This window comes from Mytilus edulis, chromosome 1 (genome assembly GCF_963676685.1).
Source record: "Mytilus edulis chromosome 1, xbMytEdul2.2, whole genome shotgun sequence".
NCBI lineage: Eukaryota > Metazoa > Mollusca > Bivalvia > Mytilida > Mytilidae > Mytilus > Mytilus edulis.
Genome location: NC_092344.1, coordinates 82,552,442 through 82,575,309, shown reverse-complemented (window position 1 = coordinate 82,575,309; position 22,868 = coordinate 82,552,442). Strand labels below are relative to the sequence as shown.

The 22,868-nt window shown below is 31.7% G+C and overlaps 2 protein-coding genes across 19 annotated transcripts in view; one reads left to right on the top strand and one right to left on the bottom strand.

Moving 5' to 3' along the window:
* Positions 1-22,868, bottom strand: part of LOC139491997 (uncharacterized) — an 81,163-nt gene that overhangs the window by 15,745 nt on the left and 42,550 nt on the right. For all 18 annotated transcript variants that reach the window (XM_071280114.1, XM_071280171.1, XM_071280061.1 and 15 more), the window contains 4 exons: positions 17,970-18,050; positions 4,876-4,952; positions 1,904-2,281; positions 152-339 (listed from right to left, as the gene is read on the bottom strand). In XM_071280114.1, the coding sequence (XP_071136215.1) occupies positions 152-339; positions 1,904-2,281; positions 4,876-4,952; positions 17,970-18,050 (724 nt within the window). The remainder of the gene's footprint in view (positions 1-151; positions 340-1,903; positions 2,282-4,875; positions 4,953-17,969; positions 18,051-22,868) is intronic.
* Positions 6,721-9,214, top strand: LOC139492063 (serine/threonine-protein phosphatase 6 regulatory ankyrin repeat subunit B-like). The gene has a single exon (XM_071280183.1). It carries the CDS (start codon positions 7,841-7,843, stop codon positions 9,158-9,160), a length of 1,320 nt encoding a protein of 439 aa, XP_071136284.1. The 5' UTR covers positions 6,721-7,840; the 3' UTR covers positions 9,161-9,214.

The following is a 22,868-nucleotide window of genomic DNA, read 5'->3' as shown; positions in this document are numbered from 1 at the left end:
CAAATTATAAGCCTGGTACCTTTGATTACTCATTATACAGGTTTTAAGATCAACCCATTTGAAGCCAACAGCAGATACTTAAAAAAACATGAATACCTTTTACAGTTTAACTGTAACAAAGGGTTTAATTAATCATGTGTTAGATAGATACCTGTAGAAGGTGCAGTAGTATTAGGACGTGCTGTTACATTCTGTTTCCATGATTCTGTTCTCTGTTGCTGGTAAGATGTTGAGAAGCTATTCTCTGTTGACCCTGTCGTCTGTCTTATAGGGTGAGCCACAATATACTTGTATGCATCAACTGCTGAAAATGGTCTTGTTCCTGTTACAGGCTTAGTACTAAAATAAAAAAAAAATCAGCATAAAAACATTTAAAATGTTTCATGGGTGTCATCATGATTGGTTACCGTTTAAAAAAGCATATGTGTGACATGAATATCTTCCATTTGTCATAGCCACAATAACATCCTCTTTTCCTTAATATTTTGCTCTTTCCTGGTGGTAAGATTTTTTTGATGGAGAATAATAAAACATCTGCGATCATTTGAAAACTTTGGTCAGTAGTTTCTATATTCGATAAATTAGTAATTAAAACACAGTTCTGCTATTTCAACACCAACAAGAAACAAGATAGAGGTATTTGTTAGTGTAAAAAGAATAAGAAGATAACTGCAAAACAAACTGTCAACAAGATTTGAATGAAAGATTTTCAATTTTTACAAACAAGTTCACTTGGCTATGTATCTTTCTGCACATCAAGTTCAATCAACATTATTTTTTTTTTATGGTGGTCTGTACAATGTTTGAAAGCATGCTTAGTGTCAGACTCACAACAAAATCAATATATGAAGTGTTATGAGTGAATGGACTCAGAGATACTGAAAAAGGCTAAAAAAAAAAAAACACCTTGTATAGATTATAACCATGAATTGAAGAAAAAAAGTATATATTTATTAACTCTTATTGGTGTTTTGTAGATGAATACATAAACAGGTCATATATTTAACTTGAAAATGTTGTTCGTGCAAAATCTTCCCCTCAGCTGTCATTGGCAGGTATTTTGTTGTCTCATGTACAACTATGCAATATATCCTTTTATCATATACTTAGACTAAATAACAAATGAATTTTACCGTATGATAATAGCATTAAATTAACGTATATTTCATATTTTTTCCAATTAGTGCTTAGCGGGCTGATATGAAAAGTTTATCACATGCTTCGATTGTTATCACATGCCTTTCCGTAACGTTATCACATGGCATTCCGGTGATACTCGGCAAATTCCGGAAAATACACCTCAATACTACGTTTTCAGTGAAAAACATTACAAAGTAGTGTAGAAAACAATTATTTGGATACTGGAAAATATATTGTGTAAAATAATATAAAAAGTAAAAAAAAAAAAAAAAAAAAAAAAAAAAAAAAAAAAAAAAAAAAAAAAAAAAAATTATTTAATAAATGCATTTTTAAAAAGTTTCAAACATAATTTAGAAAGTTACTTTAAAAAAGGTTGACTTTTCCAAACAATGTTCATTATGTATATTGTTGAATTATTTTTTTTTTATCGATTCGTCCATGTTAAAATGTTTTTTTTTTTCTCTGTTGAGGCATATGTTAGAAAGACTCATATCGAATGTACCAAAATTTGGGTCCGACGTCCCTGAACTTTTCACTCTTTGAACTTCTTTTCTAAAAGGATCATTATATGAATCTGTTATTTTTCTTTACTGTTGAAGCATATGATAAAAAGATCATAACATGTCATTTTTCATATCACATGTATTATCAGCCCTCGAGCCATGCGGCTCTTGGGCTGATATTGAACCTAGGGCTGATAATACATGCGATATGAAAAATGCCATGTAATAATCTGATATTATTTCCAAGTAAGGATAATTACCCTGAAATCATGAATGCTGCCTTTCCTCTGCTGGATGTTTGTGGATGAGTACTATCAGGTGACATACTCTCAGTTGGTGGGATATTACTGGCTCTTGTGCTTGTAACCTCTTTAGATGGACTTCTCCCTTCTTTACCTTTGACCTCTTCCTTGATATCAACTGAAGATGGAATCTGAATCTGTATAGTGGGAGCACTTGTACTTTCCCTTGGTGAATTAGTGGTCTTAGTTTCTCTTGGTGTGATTTTGGATTTTTCATATTTTTCTTTAAAAGTTTTTGGTTCCTTGTTTTCTTTGTTAGATAACTGTTCATTTGTCACATTTTCAGTTGATGAATTATGTACTAAATTTTCTTCTGATCCCATCTTTTCCTTATCCCTGTAAATACAAGAACTTAAATTTCCAAAACAAATTAAACAACTTATGCATTGTAATTAAGGACAACTTAAAAATCACTCTGTAATTATCAACTTAAAAACAATGACAAACAGTTATTTGCAAATGTTTCAATGCTATATAAATTTTTCAATATCTTTAATAAAGCAATAATTGTGATAGGATTAGTTTGGCCACAATAAAAAAAAAATCATCTTTAATTTTGAGAACACTATTTATATTTACTATTACATGTACAATACTCAATATAGGATGTTTGTCAATTGTTCAACAAGTATGAGAAGTGATGTGATAAAGTAATATTATTTTCTTTCAATATTTTCTATGTGTTTCACACATACATGTGATGGACTGTGAAACTCAGATCAGGAGATTTGGAAATTTTGGTCAGGAGATTAGGACTCAGTTCAGGAGGTTTTTTATCAACATAAATTTTGTCGTAAATGTAAGCGTATGATGTAGAAATCATCTTTTAAAGTGTTTTTTTTTTTCTTCAAATTTCCATAAATGTAATATGTTTATAGTACCCTTGTTGCCTTTCTATTTGAATGATATCACATTATTAAAAAAGTATTGGGAAGAATCTGTTTCTTGTTTTGTTATGTTTTGATAATTGATTGTTCACTGCTTGCAAATAAATCATTATGACCTTTTCTTTGTGTATACATTTCTTTTCATGTCTACATATCCTTATCATTGGTCACTGTATGTAGAATATTGTATATTTTAACCATCAACTTTTGTAGGTCAGACTTACTATATAAATTTCAATTTAATCCTTGAGGGGGGATAGGACCTTTATCGGGACTCCGGGATCGTGTGTTTTTAAGCTCGGGATTTCGTGATTGACCCTTTCGGGATCCGGGAATCCTTTTTTTCGGATTTCGGGATGTCGGGATTTGCTTTATTTAAATTTGGGACCTCGGGATTCCGTTTTTTTAAGTCCTGGATTTCGGGATCAAGACCCCTCCTATCCCCCCTCATCCTTGAAAAGAAGTCTAGATTCCAAAAATAATTTATAAATTTATATTTTTTTATTTGTCCCAAAACATTTTAATTAATTAAATTACCATCCTTATATGATTATTTGATTAAAATATTATTCATTTATATAATATTAACAATTTACATTTTTAAAAGCAAAATAAATCAAAGGGAAGTAACAACTACAGGCTCTAAAGAGCCTGTGTCACTCACTTGGTCTATGTGAATATTAAACAAAGGACACAGATGGATTCATGACAAAATTGTGTTTTGGTGATGGTGATGTGTTTGTACATCTTACTTTACTGAACATTCTTGCTGCTTACAATTATCTCTATCTATAATGAACTTGGCCAAGTAGTTTCAATGGAAAATGTTAGTAAATATTTACAAATTTTATGAAATTTGTTAAAAATTGACTATAAAGGGCAATAACTCCTAAAGGGGTCAACTGACCATTTCGGTCATGTTGACTTATTTGTAAATCTTACTATGCTGAACATTATTGCTGTTTACAGTTTATCTCTATCTATAATAATATTCAAGGTAATAACCAAAAACAGCAAAATTTCCTTAAAATTACCAATTCAGGGGCAGCAACCCAACAACGGGTTGTCCGATTCATCTTAAAATTTCAGGGCAGATAGATCTTGACCTGATAAACTATTTTACTATGTCAGATTTGCTCTAAATGCTTTGGTTTTTGAGTTATAAGCCAAAAACTGCATTTTACCCCTATGTTCTATTTTCAGCCATGGCGGCCATCTTGGTTGGTTGGCCGGGTCAAGCCACACATTTTTCAAACTAGATACCCCAAAGATGATTGTGGCTAAGTTTGGATTAATTTGGCAAGGTAGTTTCAGAGGAGAAGATTCTTGTAAAAGTTAACAGACGATGCCGGACGATGACGACAGACGCAGTGATGAGAAAAGCTCACTTGGCCCTTTGGCCAGGTGAGCTAAAAATGTATTTCAATTATTTTTCAAAACACAACGGCAATTAGCCAGAGGTAAACATCAGTGATTACCAGTAGTTTGACACCCAAGCTGTCAATTGAAGCCATATAATTATCCATCTTCTTTGATTTACAGGTAAAATTTAACACAGGTGTCAATTACACCCGTACAGTAGTAAAAAATTATCAAATATGGCTGCTGAAAATTTTCATTCATGAAATATTTCATACACCCAATTTTTTTCTCCTAAACGGGAGGACGGGAGGAGACCCCTGAAAACGGGCTTATTGTACTCCTGTCGGGAGGTTCACATGTATGTTCCAATTTAGTAATAAACATTTTTCCTATCAATCAATTGTTATTCAAAAATATTTTTTTTTTGGGGTTAAATTTGAAGACTTTAAATCTGTATTAATAACAAGATTGAATCCAAATTAGATGGTTGTTATTCTAATGTGTTTCTGTTAGTCAACCAATCAAATTGCATGCTATAAATGTGATTTGTTATTAAAAGTGGTGATACTAAAAACATACTAATTTTTGATTATTCTAAAGGGGTTTTACTATGCAATGTATTACAAAACATATGACAGTCTAATTATTACATCTAATCCAAAAAGAATTCCCAAATCTTACTTTTTCTCTTCCTTTTCATCTTGTTTATGGTCATGATGATGATGTGTATGGTGATCTTCTGGTGAGGATTTAATATTCTGAAAATAAGCAAACATTATGTATAACATATAGTTATTACATGCTGACATCTGATTTCACTTATAATTTTTTTTTAAATATATTTACTCTTTTTAGTTCATGATAGTCAATATGCATAAATCATTTGATAATAAAATCTTCTTCTATTCATTAATATGAACTAGAGGCTCTAATGAACCTGTGTCCCTCACCTGCATCTTAAAAATGCCAACTTTTTACTAAAAATCATCATTAAAGGGGAATAATACTATAAGAATTGAACTAACAATAGACCTGTCGAAAATCTATATATAAAAATCGATAAAATGGAAATAGTTTATTTCAGTCATGTTGACATATTTGTAGATCTTAATTTAATTATCCTGCAGATAATATTTCCCTTAAAAGGTTTCTGTTTATGTAAAAAAAATATCTCTTCAGAACAAGAACTCAAATAATGAGTTGACTTCAGAGAAGAGAAGATTTCAGCCATAAGTGCATCTTGTCTTGCTTATCATTTGTGCTATATCAAGTTTCTATATATCTATTACAGTTTTCAAGATAATAGGAACTTGATCAGTTTGTAGAGGTGAATTCAAACTGTAATTGCATGGGTAAACTTTTGTTAGCAATTAGTATTGTGAAAGGACAAAGACTTCCGAGTAAGTTGAATTGAATGCTGGTACAAAATGACTTTTTCAGGGTAAAAAATCCCAATGCTGGACCAAAATGACTTAAAATTCAATACTGTATCATGGACTTAACCTAATATATACATGAATAAAACATAATGACATTTTCAAGGTCAAAAAGTGTGTTCGTAGTAATTCAGGATTTTTTTGGGTCCAAATTTTTGCTTTTTAACAATACATAGACATGACAATCCCCACTATGTACTGTCAAGTTAGGGTAGAAACATACAAAAACATATAAAATGTCTGATATAGACTGACAGCTGAATATGAAATATGTTTTCAAAGTACCTATATCAGTATGGTACATGTGTGTTGATATAAGATTTATCACTTTTACAAGCTGATTATTAAATCTCTTGTCTGAAACAACAGTTAAACTTCATATGTATGCTGGTATTTCAGATTTAAAAGGACTTGTTAAATCTTAATAGGTAACATACTGTCCTAAGGTGACATATCTAACTTTATCAATTTGAATATATTTATAGTGTCAAAATATTATTTAAACATATAAAATAACATTTGATTTATCAAATGCGTCCTCATACAAACAATAACTGTGAGACTTAAGAAGCTTTTGGTATAAAACCTATGTTAATTTAATTTTTTTCTGCTTCAAGAATTAACAACTATACATTTTTCATTCATGCACAGTTTAGAAGAAAATTAATTATAACAAATTAATTCAAGGCCACTTGGATTTATTTTTTAATTCTTTAAATCAGATTGTAGGTGTAATCCCGATATAACCACTTTGACCTTTCAATTTTAATAGTTAAAGTCATTCGAATAATTTTCAATATTCTCAAGTTATGCCAATCTTTTATTCTTGTGTATATGAAAGTTTTCTATAATAATTCAGTACAAATAACTAATATGAAGATCAAAAGAAAGTCGCTAGATGAAAACCCTTAAAAAGTCAGCTATTAAATATATGAATATAAAAGATCAAATATAAATCATTCAAAAATTTATTTAAAATTGAATAAATGATGCATATGTTATCATGGATTCATTAGTTCAACAAAAAAGCTTTAAATAAAATTTGATTTCAATGGATTCGAACTTGTCGTACAGAATATCATACAGAAACATCCTATCTTGTTACGGAATGATGTATCGTCACCAAACAACCTATTTTGTTTAGGTCAGAAAAATTGAACAATCTGTCAAAAAGGGATAAGTAAGCCAGTTTAAATACCTGAAAAATAACTGCAAATTACGGACGTTTATTGTATGTGTTATTAACTTGATACAAAGATTAAATGCAAACGAGATAAAGAACTAATATCATGCTGGATTATGACGGTAGATTTATGTACTGTCTAACATTCAATATTTACAATGGAATAGAATGGAGACATGATATTCAAAGTTAGTCACTAAGGAAAGGAATAAAGCTTCATAGAAACTTACGATTGTAATCAATTTCAATTCAATATTTCTTATTTACCTGATAAACATATATGCAATCCTGTAGTTTATTGATCTAATATATATATATGACATATAAAGATCAGCCATTGAGAGAGAATAAAAATTAATACCATTAAAATCTTCATTCAGATTAAAATATGAATATATAGAAGTGTGATATCTAGAGCATATCTGGAGAAAAATTGTGATGAAAAGAATTAAAATGATAATGGAAAGTTCTATTGGAATCTGAATTATGAGAGAATACAGTTTGGATTACACACGGAGACTAATGGATGTAAATTGTAAGGATTTATTGAATCTATTTTGGAACATTCATTAAACATACTTATATTAATCTTTCTGAATAGAAAGGAAATTTTATTCAAGTATTAGTTTTTAAATGGACAAATATTTATAAACTGTACAATAAAATTCAACCGTGTCATTATTGGAAAGCCGTAAAACAACAATTACAGAGAATAAAACTCTCTACCGTTAAGAGTGAGTAGATGATAGCAACACAGAAGTACCATCTACCTGTCTACCTATAAAATATATGGCATCTATTTAATTTGTTTACAATTTTCTTCAAATCCGTCACTTTGCCTTTCACTCCCATTTGTCAATTGGGAGTTTCTTTGGTAAGTTTGAACAGCGTGTTAGTATACTGGATTATTTAAAAGGATTTCATTGTGTAAAAAGGACATAAAATTAGTTTTGATTGTGCTTTGATAACATGTTAAATAACTATACATAAAAGGAGCAGGAAGCTGAAAGAACTGACGTGCATCAAAATGACAAATTACGAAGTTTTAGATAAGGAAACTGATAAACTAATGGAAGCTGTGTTATATGGAGATGCCTTAGATGTAGTCCGTGTTCTTCAAAAGAATAAGGATAATTGTAATGACTTGTGTACAAATATTAACAGTGAAGGAACAACCATTTTACATGCGATGGCACAGAGGTTCCGTCCTAATGTAGTTAAAATTCTAATAGATTTTAATATAGACATAGACTGTCGTGATCTTGAAGGAAACACTCCACTTTTCAATGCTCTGTGTCACAATAATCTCTGTGGTGCTAAAATTCTCATCGATCATGGAGCTGATGTTAATCGTACTGTCAACAGAAGAAGTGGAATAACAATTCTTCATAAGATTGTCAAAAGTGATAAAATCCGTGCCTCTAAACTTTTACTTGATGAAGGTGCAAACGTGAACATTACAGACAAATCCAAAAGAACACCCCTGCATATCGCTCTTCTGAAAAACAATACTAGAATGTCAACATTGTTGCTAGACAATGATGCCGATATAAATGCTGCAGATGAAACTGGAAAAACACCGCTTCATCTCTCTATTATATATCAACATCCTGACCTTACAAAGTTACTAATACAAAGAGGGGCAGATGTTTGGAGTAAAGATGAGGTTGGTATGACACCATTACACTTAGCTGTAGCAGCAGGGTACACAGACATAGCTAAATTGATACTGAAACGAAGTAATGTTAGCATTAATTTGAAAGAGAAGAGAATGGGACGTACTGCCCTACATCTATCATGTGCAAATAACCATTTAGCAATAGCTAAAGCACTTCTGGAAAGTGGCGCTGATGTCAACTTAACTACCAAATTTCGTAAATCTCCACTTCACATTGCTGCTGGTCACCAAGCACCAGAAATCTGTTCACTTCTACTTAAGAACAATGCCAATGTTAACATGATAAGTACAAGTAATAAAACTGCTTTACACTTTGCAGTGGAAAATAACCAGGATCAACTGACAAAGGATCTCATTCAATATGGTGCCAATATCAATCTCCGTGATTTACACGGTGGAAGTCCTCTACATTACGCTGCATCCTCAGGAAACAATAGACTGGTCTCCTTACTCATTCAAGGTGGAGCCAACATTAATAGTATAAATGGAAAAAGACAAACACCATTGCATGTGACTGTCCATGAAAAACATATAGACACTGCTATCTTCTTGATGAAGAATGGTGCTAATTTTACTTATCTGGATGAAGATGGTAAGACTGCTATGGAATATGATAAAACTGGACAGCTCACTGCCATTTCCAAAACTCTGCTCAAAGACACTGTTTAAAATATTTGTTAATTCTAAATTATTATTATTACTATAAAGTTTCTATTTATTGTTTTATAGTTTGTTTTTTTTTTCAATTCATTCAATCAAAAATTCTGAAATAGAGGCTCAAAGTATACACTTCTTTCAAAAAACGTTTACAAAAAAATGAGCAAGTGTGGACACACACAAATGTCTTTCGTACATTTAAGAAGATGAATTAGTTAAAGGTTAAGGAAGTTAAATGACATGTGTAAAATTATTTATTTTTGTTGGTACTAATATTTTTTTTGGGTAAATATTTGATTTCTTGGTTTTGCCAAGATTTTCATGTTATATACATGTAACAGAAATATGATGATGTGGTATGATTGCCAATGAGACAACTCTCTATGTAAGCCTATAAAGAAAATCTGTACTTCATCAAACAATCAAATTCAGGTTTTATCTACAACCATGAAATCCATGAAAATTGGTACATGTGTAATACCATGAAAAAAAGGGAATCCACAGTACCTTTAAACAACCTCTAGAAATAACAAATAAACATTTCATGGATGTGATTCCTTATGCCATGAAAACTAGTAACTTTCCGTTATGTAAAAATTAAATGTGTTACAAGAGTTCACATGCTGAAATGTCTCACCTGCTTTACTATTATGATTTATGTTGATTTAGTTACACTACAAGTATCAAATACACTCAACATAGCAATGATCCATGAAAACAAGGTCAAGGTCAGATAGACAAAGCCAGACATATATGTTAACCATACAATCACTACATACCCTAAATGTAGTTGACTATTGATTATGTTATCCTAGAAAAGGACCTTATTAGTGAAACTTAACATCGACTGATGAACCAAGAAAATGAGGTAAAGGACAGATGATACCTGCCAGATTGATGATGTACTCTGTACAATCATTTTATACACCAAACCTTGTTAGCCTATTGTTAAAGCATCAGAAAAACCTGCCAGACTGACATTAACATCTAGCAATCATTCCATACACCAATTATAGTTGATTTACCACTAACAATATCTGAGAAACAGACCGAATCATGTAACCTTAACTATGAAATGTGGTCATTGCCGTCAAGTCTAGATGAACCCTGCATGATGGATACATTGTTTGTAGCTTAATACAAATTGTATACACTGCTGCTGGACTTACATATTCATGTCTTGCATTCTGAGGTAAAAAAACATCAGGCCAGATCTGGGGTTGAAGTCATAGTACTTTGCTCAGTGCTTGGAGCACAAAAATCATGCTCGAAACATTGAAATTCAACGTTTTGATTTTGGAGTACAACGTACAAAAAACTGACTCGAAAGTTTTATGACCTTTCATAAGTTTTAAAAAATTTGTTGGTCTACAAAAAATCAGTTTGTGACTTAAGTTGGAACCAGCTTAAAGAGATTTAAAACAAAAAGAACAGATTTTACTTAGGATTATATTCAGCTTATTTTCTTGATCCTTACAAAAAATTATAAAAAGCATTAAACATATTTGAAAAGAGTTCATTTATTACATCCTATGAAATCAAAATTAAAAACGACATTTAGGAATGGCAAGGGTAAAACTCAAATGCTCTCAAACAGTGATAATCTTCGGATATTAATGGTATTAAAAAATTAAAGTACTATATTTGTATTTTTAAACATGGCAAATAATCAGGGAAAATCCCATATCTGGTGTAACTTCTTGAATTAGGTAATGACAAAATAACTATGATTGTTTGTAATCATGGTTACCGGTATTGGAAACACATCATAGGGGCAAGACTTAGGGGTCTGTTCCTTCGCTATATGAAAAAAACCCACCAGTTTTGAAGTAAAAAAGGTTCCAGTCTGAACTAAAAACCGTTTAAAATTATTGAATATGAATTGAAAAGCCAGTGCATAAGGACAAAAGGCATTCCTTCTCCAAAAAAGAAACATGTGTCTGCAAAGAGGTGTCTCTTAAATAAGAGCCAAATAAGGTAATTTACTGAACTGTTAAGTATATGATATATAATGAAATGCACTAAACTCCATAAACAATTTTTATCTTAAAAGGACAGCTCATATAGTTTTAAATATATGATGTTTGAATGTACTATAAAAGCTCCTCTTCAAGGTTCAACATGACATAAATTGGGTAATGATATTGATGGTAACATACTTCAAATACATTGAATAAGGCAATATAATTATTCTCTCATAACATGTTAATACTCCTTCCATCATCCGGTACAAAGGGACCAAATGTCAATACACTCTCATTTTTAAATGGTGATTTGCATATATATCTGAAAGTGTTAAGTTAATGAATATTTAATGGACAATTTTCCCTAACACAAAGATTTCATATAACATGTCCAAACTACTCTCTCTATGCATTTACATACCTTCACTATTGTAAGGATTTTAAATTGACAGAAAAATTTATAATTAATCAAAACAATCTATTATGAGTTACAGATTAGAGGGATACTGTTTTCCCTTAGAGAGGTAAACAATATGTCAACAAAGACCTCATTTTATTTGATTGAAATAGATAGTAACTACAGGGGGTAATAAACAACAGTTTCATTTATGAACCTTTATAAAATATTAATATTTGTGACAAAGAGGATGTAGATACACACATAGCAACTGACTGACTATTTTGGTACACAATATCATATTCTTTTATTAGACATTACAGATCACATATACAAAACAATGCATGTAACCAATGTGATGGGGAAATTAAAATAGAGTAACTGTAAGCAAAGTCCCCATAATTATACCTACTTTATACACAAAAGTATTGAGTTTGTAAACTAACATTTCACTTATTGAACACACACTCTTTGTAGGTGGGCAACAACAAAATCAAGCATCACTATATCCTTCAAGCCATTCAAAATGTTCTGAGTGGGACATTTCTTTGGACAGTTAAACTTTTTTCATAAAATACCTTCTGGCAGTGTGAACTTTTATTTAATTTTATTTTTAAAGTGAGTTCTCTGATACTGTATAACCTACACCAAAGTCAAGTGATATATAACTTGTAACTTATCCACACATCTTGGTATGTCTGTCAGATTTCCTTCAGATTCAGGTCACACTGATCTACAATTCTTCACTTATTGACTTTTATGGAGATTTATATTAGTGTTCATACAATTCACATTTCAATAACTTTTATTCATAAAATTACTGTCAAATTTTATAGTTCTCAAATATATCATAAAGTACACTGTCACTTGGTATCCTTTGAACATATTGACATCTATTTTACTTTTCATTGCATTTGTTAAGTTTTACATCTAACTTCAGTTTTTAAAATACTTTGATCATGTAACTTGGTTAGTTGACACATCAATTAAGATATAGTTAAAGAATAGTTTCAATGGGCCATAATAACAAAACCGAGGTAATTATGGTTACCAAGCGGACTTTGTCATTGTTCTACATATTTAACACACCTTTCTTTAAACTTCAAGGTCAGATGTTAAAATTCATTTCACAAATTTAAAAAAATGCACTATACCCTTATTATGTATTCTTTTTAACAAGGGTATGACAGTCATCTTTCAAAATGAAATAAGCTAGACAATCTGCACATGGCCATTTGCTAATTTGTATTTTGTTAATTTATTGTCCCATTTTTTGACTCTATAAAATAAAGCATATTTTGTTAAATATTACGTGGGTGCATTTTTTTAGATCTATATGATCTATATACCATAGATATTATGTGCAGATTTAAAATTAAATCAATTTAATACATGTATAGCTGATAACTAGTTCGTAATTAAATATTGCCATTGTTATCTTATAACAGGGGGAAATAAAAACACACCAATTAAGATATGATGACCTTAATTATACCAATTATGTCAATTTGTTAAATTAATGAGACGTAAGCATGACAAAAGTTTTTTTATTACAGACACACTGACCAATTTTAATCAATGAAATACAAGTGTCTATAGGAGATAAGATGATATCAAATTGTTCAGTGAAGTCTTATTCCTGTGAGGGAGAAGAATTTACATAAGTTCTTCGTGTTTCAGAATCTCTGTATGCCTATAGTATAATTGAAAAAAACTTTTGAAAAAACAAAATACTGTTTAAACTAATCAAGCCATAATTTACCACTCTCATCTAAATTTGGAATTTTCATATTTTTCAGGTTTTTTTTTTACAAATATAATTATTATATTATGTATTGTTGCAATGCAGATATTTGAGTATAAAAACAATAAGTTGACTATCAAATAACAATGAATATGTTAGGTATATCAATAAAATATTGATTTTGACTAGAAGTTACACCAGATTAAGGTATTAAAGCTGTATTGCTGAAGTGTATAGCATTCATTGCTTTTTAATACCATTTTATAGATCTTCATTAGCTAAGTGATATTCTCTTTATTTAACTGTCAAATAAAACTCTTACGCATGTCATATACATTGTATTATTGTGTTTACTCTAAGACCTTTTGTATGAACCCTGGCAGAGGTCAAAGTTTTACATATATGAAAAACAAATTAAAACTTAACAAGAACCAAGCAAGAGTTAGTAATGATTGTACTAAACAATGTCTTGCAAACAACTAAAATGGACAAAAAACATTAACTATGACACCAATTCATCTATTCAGCCCAAAAAAAAAACCACCATGCCAATTTACATTTCACAAATCTTATCTACAAATCATTAACATGATTAAGATTAAAAAAATAAATCTTAAAATTCAAGATTTAAAATTATGAATGCAACTTTTAAATGGATGGACAAAATGTACATCTATCCCATTAAATCTCTCCAAGTTCCTTCAAACTGGTCTGCAAAAAAATCAGGGGTTTTACTAATCTACTAAGCTTAACAATTTTTTTTAAAGCAACTGGGTTCAAAAATAGAGGTCACTGTTAGGGCCTGAAACAACTCTCTTGAACTTTAATTATCCCAGTAAATAGCCATATACCTACTATCCATTTCAAATGTGACATCTCAAAAGTCATTAGCTATAATGTCCATAAAACTAAAATTCTATAATAAAATAATGACATTCTACTAATGAATAAGCTATAAAAATGTATTGATTTCTGAAAGCTTTCATCTTACAGAAAACCATTTTAAAACCAATATATATGAACGAATTGAAACATGAAACTATACCAATATGCAATTACGGCTTAATTCAAGCTGGAAAATCATTAAAAGCTTTAATTAAATACAATATATGTAGAAATCTAAAATAAATTCAATAAACTGCTATTTTATATTAACTTTATTCTTGCATTATTACAATAGCTGACAATATTCCTTTTCACTCCTTTGTCAATGTTTTTTTTCAATCTTATATAATACTTTTTGAAGTTCAACATATAAAATACTGTTCCATATGTTTCTGTATGTTCTTTTGAAAGTGTTTCATAAATCCTTCTTCATTGAATATTAACCAATTTTAAACTTTGTCACCTGATCTTGAATCAGAACTTTCTATTCCTTCTAAACTAATTTCAAGAAAAATCCCTTTAAAGTTTGACATAGAAATTTATATAAAACTTTCCTTCTTAACCCTATTTCTTTTTAACAGTTTGGTAACTAGCGATGATAGTTCGACAGACGGGTAATATAAACGACTGACCCGTGTTATGAGTGAGCCACATCTTTTGCAGGTAAAAGACAACCTTGTAGATTTCGAAAAAGAGCAGGCTAATGCCCCTACAAGGCAGCACTCGCACCCGCAAAGTGGAAAGGTTTAATATGTTTAAACTATTATTTTTTAGCTATTAAAAAGGTTAACATCCAATTTAAATGAAATTAGAAGATAAAATAACACCAATTCTTTTGAATTTGGACAAAAAACAAGCATTAAATCACTAATCCATAAAACATGCCAAGAAAGTAAAACATGTAGATCACAGAGACCAACTTTAGTCATAATATGTTATGTTCTTCTATGGATCCCTAAACCTAGTTTTTTGGTTATAGGTCATTTAGAACTGATTTTTATTACGTCCCACCTACGATAGTAGAAGGGCATTATGTTTTCTGTTCTGTGCGTTCGTTCGTCCGTCTGTATGTCCCGCCTCAGGTTAAAGTTTTTGGTTGAAGTAGTTTTTGATGAAGTTGAAGTCCAATCAACTTGAAACTTTGTACACATCATGTTCCCTATGATATGATCTTTCTAATTTTAATGCCAAATTAGAGTTTTGACCCCAATTTCATGGTCCACTAAACACAGAAAATGATAGTGTGAGTTGGGCATCCGTGTACTGGGGACACATTCTTGTTCGCATATAATTTAAAAATTTGACCAAAACCAGTGATTTATGATATTTGCATGAATTGACTTTATTATTTTGAAATATGTCCGAATTTCTAAGATTCATTTGTACACCTTACTCTTATAGTTTCCCTTCATATTGCTTGTACAAATCATTTATTTAACCCTGAAAACAAGATACAAATTAAGAATCAAATAGGCCAAGAAATTCAACCATACAAAGGTTTTTTACCTAAATTTCAATCCCACCAAAATCTCTATCACTTAAACATATGGATCAATGTCTTCAATCTATACAAACACACTAGTTTCCCAAACAAGGGGAATTTGATAATGACAAACCACAGACAGGTCCCAATAAAGTCATTTATTTAATGTTATCCCATAGTTATCTCTGTTTATACTATACAAAAGACTAACGAAAACATGACAACATTGCCATGTATGGAACTTTTATTTGGACTAAGAATTAATGCATGAAAGTTTGACAAAGTCAAACACCTCTCTATATAATCCAAAACTATCATTAAAATTAAGGTGAAATTAATGTCAACAAACGTTGATTTCGTGTAGACATTTAAATATCTATGTCTATAATAGGTGAGATTAGAGGTTTTCTTCAGCATGGCAATTAAGGCCTTCTAAAATACACATAAAATATTTATGGAACGATTCATTCTATAAAAGCTTTCTCTCCTAATAATGACAATTATATCACCTTAAATGGTTTAAGTATGTGTTATTGATGTAAAGAATACTTACCTTAACTTCCAAATGAACATTCAAAGTTAAAAAGGAATGTTTAGTTTGTATTTTTTTTATTTGTAATAATTACATCATTAAAGAAAACATAAAATATATGAAGTTGTATATTATATTTTAAAATTTAAAAGATATTCAAAGTTGCTAAATCATGATACATGTATATTAAATCGTAGCAAGTACAACAATTATACTATATTATTTTTCTGGCATTTCTAAAATATCTTTTTAAAAGTTTATTATGTTGAATAAATATGACATTCTTTTTTCACTTTATGGTATGCTGACAATGCAAGACCACAAGCCAAATAATTTATTTTATTGCTATGGTTTTATACACTTGGCAAAGATTCACTCAGGAAAATTTTGACAAACATATTGCCAATCCATTGTTAAATTGTCCAATAAAAGAAGCCCTCAATAGCCCCCCCCCCCAGTAAACAGGAAGTTCTTGAGTGATGAATTTGAAAATAGAAAAGCATCACACGGTATAGATGACTTATAGCTGAATTATATAAACTCTGAAACATTTTCAGAAATCCTGAGAAAAATGTAAAGAAAAATATTCATGGGACGGACGGACTGACGAATGGATGAATGGACTGACGGATCAACTGACAGAGGTAAAACAGTATACCCCACTTTTTAAAAGCGGGGGTATAATGATTGACATAAAATTGAAAATGACAAGAACACATTTCTTACATTTTTTGTCAGCATAACCTGATCAAAATTTCATAAGAGATTAAAATTTTATTTTAAGGACTAAAATATGGAAAGATAAACAAAAAATCTTCAGGTTTTTTTTTATTGATTATGAAGATGTCCAAATTTCTTTAATTGATGTATAAAAAAAAGATCTCAGACTTTCACCATATTCAATACAAAAAATAAACTATTATCAGTAAATTTAGGAAATAAATGTATGAAAATAAGATATTTTCAGAACTTTGCTCTGGTCTTTTAATCAGGAAAAAGCTTATATGCAAGATTCCTAAACTTCAATGAAGGTTTGACAAAAGTTGTTGAAGTCTAAAAAGCTTCAATAACCACAAACTGAAAACTAGAAAGTTAAATCACTAAGTCTCCCTTTCATGATTTTCACAGGTGAGAGAAAAATGGTCTAATTATACAAACTTACAACAGTTTAATTACTGATGCTGGGAAATAATTAACTATGACGAAATGAGGTAAAAGGTAATATCACACCTGATTTAACATCCTTTATGGTACACTAATTAGATATCTAAAGGTGTTCTGTGTATTCTGATTTCTAATCTCATCAAAAACCTTGTGCAACAGGTTCAATTAAGACCTTAAATAAGGTAATCAAAGTGCTTGTAAGCACTGATGGGTATATGTATACTGGAGCATAATGATGTCAAAAAACTTGCATGAAGTTTTCCTTGTACATTGTAGAATTTCAAACTATCAGCAAACAGGAAGTGGCTAAATGGCATATGTTAAAATTGCTTACTCACTAAAACTCAATATTTTCAATCTGTAGACCAAATATCAACTCATTCCCTTCAATAGGAGCAGAGAAAACTTTGACAAAAATTCTCCTAGTACAATGAGTATTGACAAACAGGAAGTGGATACATGGCCATTGTCTAATTCATACTTATTACATCTCAACATTGCAAAGCTGAAAACCACATATCAAATTTTTCCTTTTCATAGAAACCAACTGTCTAACTGATAGAAGGACTGAAGGAGAGAGGAACAGAGTTGAGCATTTACTAGACCTGCTTTCCCCTTCAGCTGCACAGCCACAGGTTTAAATCTGACATACCTCCTTTTCTTCATTTGTCCTTGCTGCCTCTAGAGCACAATGGTAACATTCACCAGGACCATCTGTCTCTCCTGATATACTCTACAAATATTAACAAAACAATACATATTTCATTGAAAGTAGATTTAAAGGCCAAGGGTATCTAGGGTATAAAAACTAAAACCCTTGATAAAGTAAGGCATACATTTCACTATGCCTGGATGTATCAAATTCACAGCAAAGTCTGGTCAGAAAAGGGATGTTAAATCTGATGACTCATGTACACAGAGTGTCATGTTCTCTGCACATCAACGACTCTTGCAACAATTTTTTGAGAGGTTTGTGTGTGACCTGTTTCAATGTCCCTATCCAACATATTATTGGTTACTAATGGCAGTCAAAATTTTCAGCCCCTATCTCTGCCATCCAATCTGGCCAATCCTACTTACTGTATGTATTGTAAATAGTTTTTCCGTCTTGAATATAAACGGTACAAGAAATGCTTTCTACTACAACCAAGCAACAACTATTCAATCAATAATGATAAGTTTCAACAACTATAAGGCCAAACAATCATTAAAGAGTAGTTTTTTTTTCTTGAAAAACTTATATTTTTACGCATTTTGTTTTGTGTTCAATTGCCACAGTTAAAAACTAGATGTCAAAACAACACGAATGGCCCCGTCTCAAAAAGTTGAATAATCTGCAATTTCATTAACACATGTGGACAAACACATGATGGTAGTCCCACATATAAAAAATCAGCTTAAAATCTGAAGGTTTTAAGAAAACTAGAGGGTCCAAGGACCCTGAGTCGCTCACCTGATATTTTTATTTACAATTGATGCATGATAAATGCAACTGTTGTACTGTCGTTTAGTTTCAGAGATGTAATACTAAAAAGTGCGTTTGAAACCTATGTTTTATTTCAGCCATGTGGGCAGGCAGGGTCATCATACACAGTGGTCCCTGGATATCCTAGTGGTGATTTAAACCAAGTTTGTTTAAATTTGACAGTTGTTTCAAGGGAGAATTTTTGTAAAATTTATCTAACGAGAAATGCAAAGTAATGAGAAAGTTGTGAAGTTGTTTTGTTGTTGCGCAACCCCCCACCTCCCCCCTTTGCCAAAAAAACCAAAAAGGTAATAAAAAATTATCATATAAGGGCAATCTATCCTATTAATGATTTCTGCAAAATTCAGTTGATTGTGCAAGGGTTGTATAGCCAGCTGAGGTCGTTAAAAGCTCTCTTTTGTTGTTGCAGATAAAATCTTGACCTGATAATCAATTTTACCACATGTCAGATTTGCTCTAAATGCTTTGGTTTTTGAGTGATAAGCCAAAAACTGCATTTTACCCCTATGTTCTATTTTTAGCCATGGCGGCCATCTTGGTTGGTTGGCTGGGTCACCTGACACAATTTTTAAACTAGATACCCGAATGATGATTGTGGCCAAGTTTGGTTTAATTTGGCCCAGTAGTTTCAGAGGAGAAGATTTTTGTAAAAGATAACTAAGATTTACGAAAAATGGTTAAAAATTGACTATAAAGGGCAATTACTCCTAAAGGGGTCAACAGACCATTTTGGTCATGTTGACTTATTTGTAGATCTTACTTTGCTGAACATTTTTGCTGTTTACAGTTTATCTCTATCTATAATAATATTCAAGATAATAACCAAAAACAGCAAAATTTCCTTAAAATTATGAATTCAGGGGCAGCAACCTATCAACGGGTTGCCCGATTCATCTCAAAATTTCAGGGCAGATGAAATGCTTTGGTTTTTGGTTCTATTTTAAGCCATGGCGGCCATCTTGGTTGGTTGGGCGAGTCACCGGACACAATTGTTAAACTAGATACCCTAATAATGATTTTGGCCATGTTTGGTTAAATTTGGCCCAGCAGTTTCAGAGGAGAAGATTTTTGTAAAAGTTAACGACGCCGGACGACGCCGGACGCCAGACGCCAAGTGATGAGAAAAGCTCACTTGGCCCTTCGGGCCAGGTGAGCTAAAAATCTGTATAACTGTGATTTTCAACAATTTATCAAAGTCCAAAGCCGGTAATTTCGGCAAAAATTTAGCAGAGCCAAATGAAACTTAAGCTTGATCTGTAGCTCATCATGGTTAACTTACATACCTAAAATCAGTCCAATATCTGAAGGCGTTAAGAAAAAAACTCTGTATAATGGTATGTTGCGGAATGACGGCATGACGGCATAATGACAGAATGACATAATGACAGAATGACAGAATGACAGAACAACAGACAAGGGTAAAACTATATGGCACCAACAACTTTGTTGCGGAGCCATAAATAGTGGGACAAACTGACATTTTCAAGCAAGTTATATCACCTAAGGCAACAACTTCCTCAAAAAAAGTATTAACCAGCTAATTCTATGCCTTATTATGTTATGTGATGACTACTGGGGATTGCTTTATTTTTGTGGATACCATTTCTTGTGGAACAAGGAAATATTTGTTTCCGGTTAATTGGTTTATTTGTTTAAACAAATTCTGCAATCAAACCTATAATTCATTGAACATTTAAATCATGGTTTACCACTACCTAAGAAATCTACAAATAATGGTACCCCTCAAATGATAATTAAACCAGAGCTTTTAAAAAACATTTCCAAATGGAACTCTAAACACTGATATGAAGGTTTAAGTCGCTAAAATTTTCGGAAAATCCAAAAAAATCTTGCCAGATGACTGATTTCATAGCGACGTTAAGCCAGTGTAAGGGAAACAATTCTTGATTGCTGTGTACATATAAATCAAGATATGACCTCTCATGAAATTCAAGATTTCTCAAGAGGCCAAGGAGTAAAAGTGTAGGTGACTGAATGAAATAAATACCACAGCAACCTTTATACGTCTGCGACCTAAAAAATGAGGAAGCTTGGACCTTTTTTTTAGTTACAATGTTGGTACATTGTGTCATGAAGGAAGATACTTAATCACTACAAGTTGACAAGTGAGAAATTTTGTCCCAAAAACTAACAAATGTGCTTAGCCAAGCACAGCTGGATACGACCCCAAAGGTCAAACCCTGGTCCGAGTACACAGTTATACTACTTTGGGGACAAATTATATCAAAGTTAAAGAAAACTTCATCAACTCTAACTCAAAATATGGACAATTTTATGTTAAGGGGGTCTTGAAATCGTTTGACAGCTTCCGAAGTGCTAATTTTTTACCTTTTTCAGCTGGACCTAATCACTACTTTACATTAATATTTGTGATCCAAATTTTTTTTACAGTGTCATTTCATCCCCCCTACTTGCTATATGAGGCATAAAACATGGAGAAATAAATTTGGAAGGGGTATAAAACTAGAGGCTCTCAAGAGCCTGTATCGCTCACCTGACTTTTCTTGGGTTTTTGAAATTATATAAAAAAAGATAAAATTTGGCTACAAAGTAACAACACTTGGCCAGCACCTCAAAAGGAAAGGAACAAACATGTTTGGCTTCATTCAATTCAGTGGTTCTCTAAAAGAAGAAATTTGTATGTATTTTCCATAGGGTCCTATGTTAAACTAAGTCTCCTGTTGGCGGCCATCTTCGATGACGGATCGGCTACAAAGTAACAACACTTGGTCAGCACCTCATAAGTAACATCCATGCTATGTTTAATTTCATTACATTAATTGGTTCTCTAAAAGAAGTCATTTGTATGCATTTCCCATAGGGTCCTATGTTAAACTAAGTCCCCCGCTGGTGGCCATCTTGGATGATGGATCGACTACAAAGTAATAACACTTAGTCAGCACCTCATAAGGAACATTCATGATATGTTTGGTTTCATTCCATTCAGTGGTTCTCTAAAAGAAGTCATTTGTATGCATTTCCCATAGGGTCCTATGTTAAACTAATTCCCCCCGCTGGCGGCCATCTTGGATGACGGATCAGCTACAAAGTAACAACACTTGGTCAGCACCTCATAAGGAACATTCATGCCATGTTTGGTTTCATTCCATTCAGTGGTTCTCTAGAAGAAGTTCAAAATGTAAAAAAGTTAATGACGAGGACGACGACGACGTATGACGGACGCCAAGTGATGAGAAAAGCTCACTTGGCCCTTTGGGCAGGTGAGCTAAAAAATAGGCAAGTAACACACTGTCCGCACTAAGGACTATATTCGTGGACAACGAAATCAAAGGACGATTACTGTGTACTCGGACCAGGGGCAAAAATGGACAAAACATTAAAGCTTCATACAGGTCTGAATTTGGATTGCAATTAAATAATTGACACTTTATAGGTTTAAGACACAGAATAAATGTAGTCAGAGAACTTGAAATTGGTTATATGATTTCAATTTATATTCAATCAAAGATTTCTTGCTGTTGTGCAATACACTGTGTTTTACACAATACAAAGTAGATCATAGTAAATATGGTTTCAGACTATTTACAAAGACCAGCGAAATAAATTGTGACCCCCAATTTTTTTGGTTGGAAAAATGATAATTTCTTAAATCTTGAGGGAAAACAATTGACCACCCTCCCCCTAGCATCAAAATCAAACATTTAAAAAACAAGAGTGCACACACTGAAATGTCTCGCCTTCTTTTCTTATCATTGATATTATGTTGATAGTCCTAAGTATAAAGCGTTATTACAACTGTCACATAAACTTAACATTAAACAAGATAGTTAAACAAAGACCAATGAACCATGAAAATGAGGTCAAGGTCAGATGAACCATGCCAGGCAGACATGTACAGCTAACAGTGCTTCCATACAACAAATATAGTTGACCTATTACTTATAGTTTAAGAAAAATAGACCAAAACACAAAAACTTAACACTGTCCAATGAACCGTGCAATTGAGGTCATGGTCAAATAAAACCTGCGGGACTGACATATAGATCATAATATATTTCCATACACCAAATATAGTTGACCTTT

Coding starts and splice junctions, on each gene's coding strand:
- LOC139492063 (XM_071280183.1), top strand. CDS start 7,841: ATGACAAATTACGAAGTTTTAGATAAGGAAACTGATAAACTAATGGAA.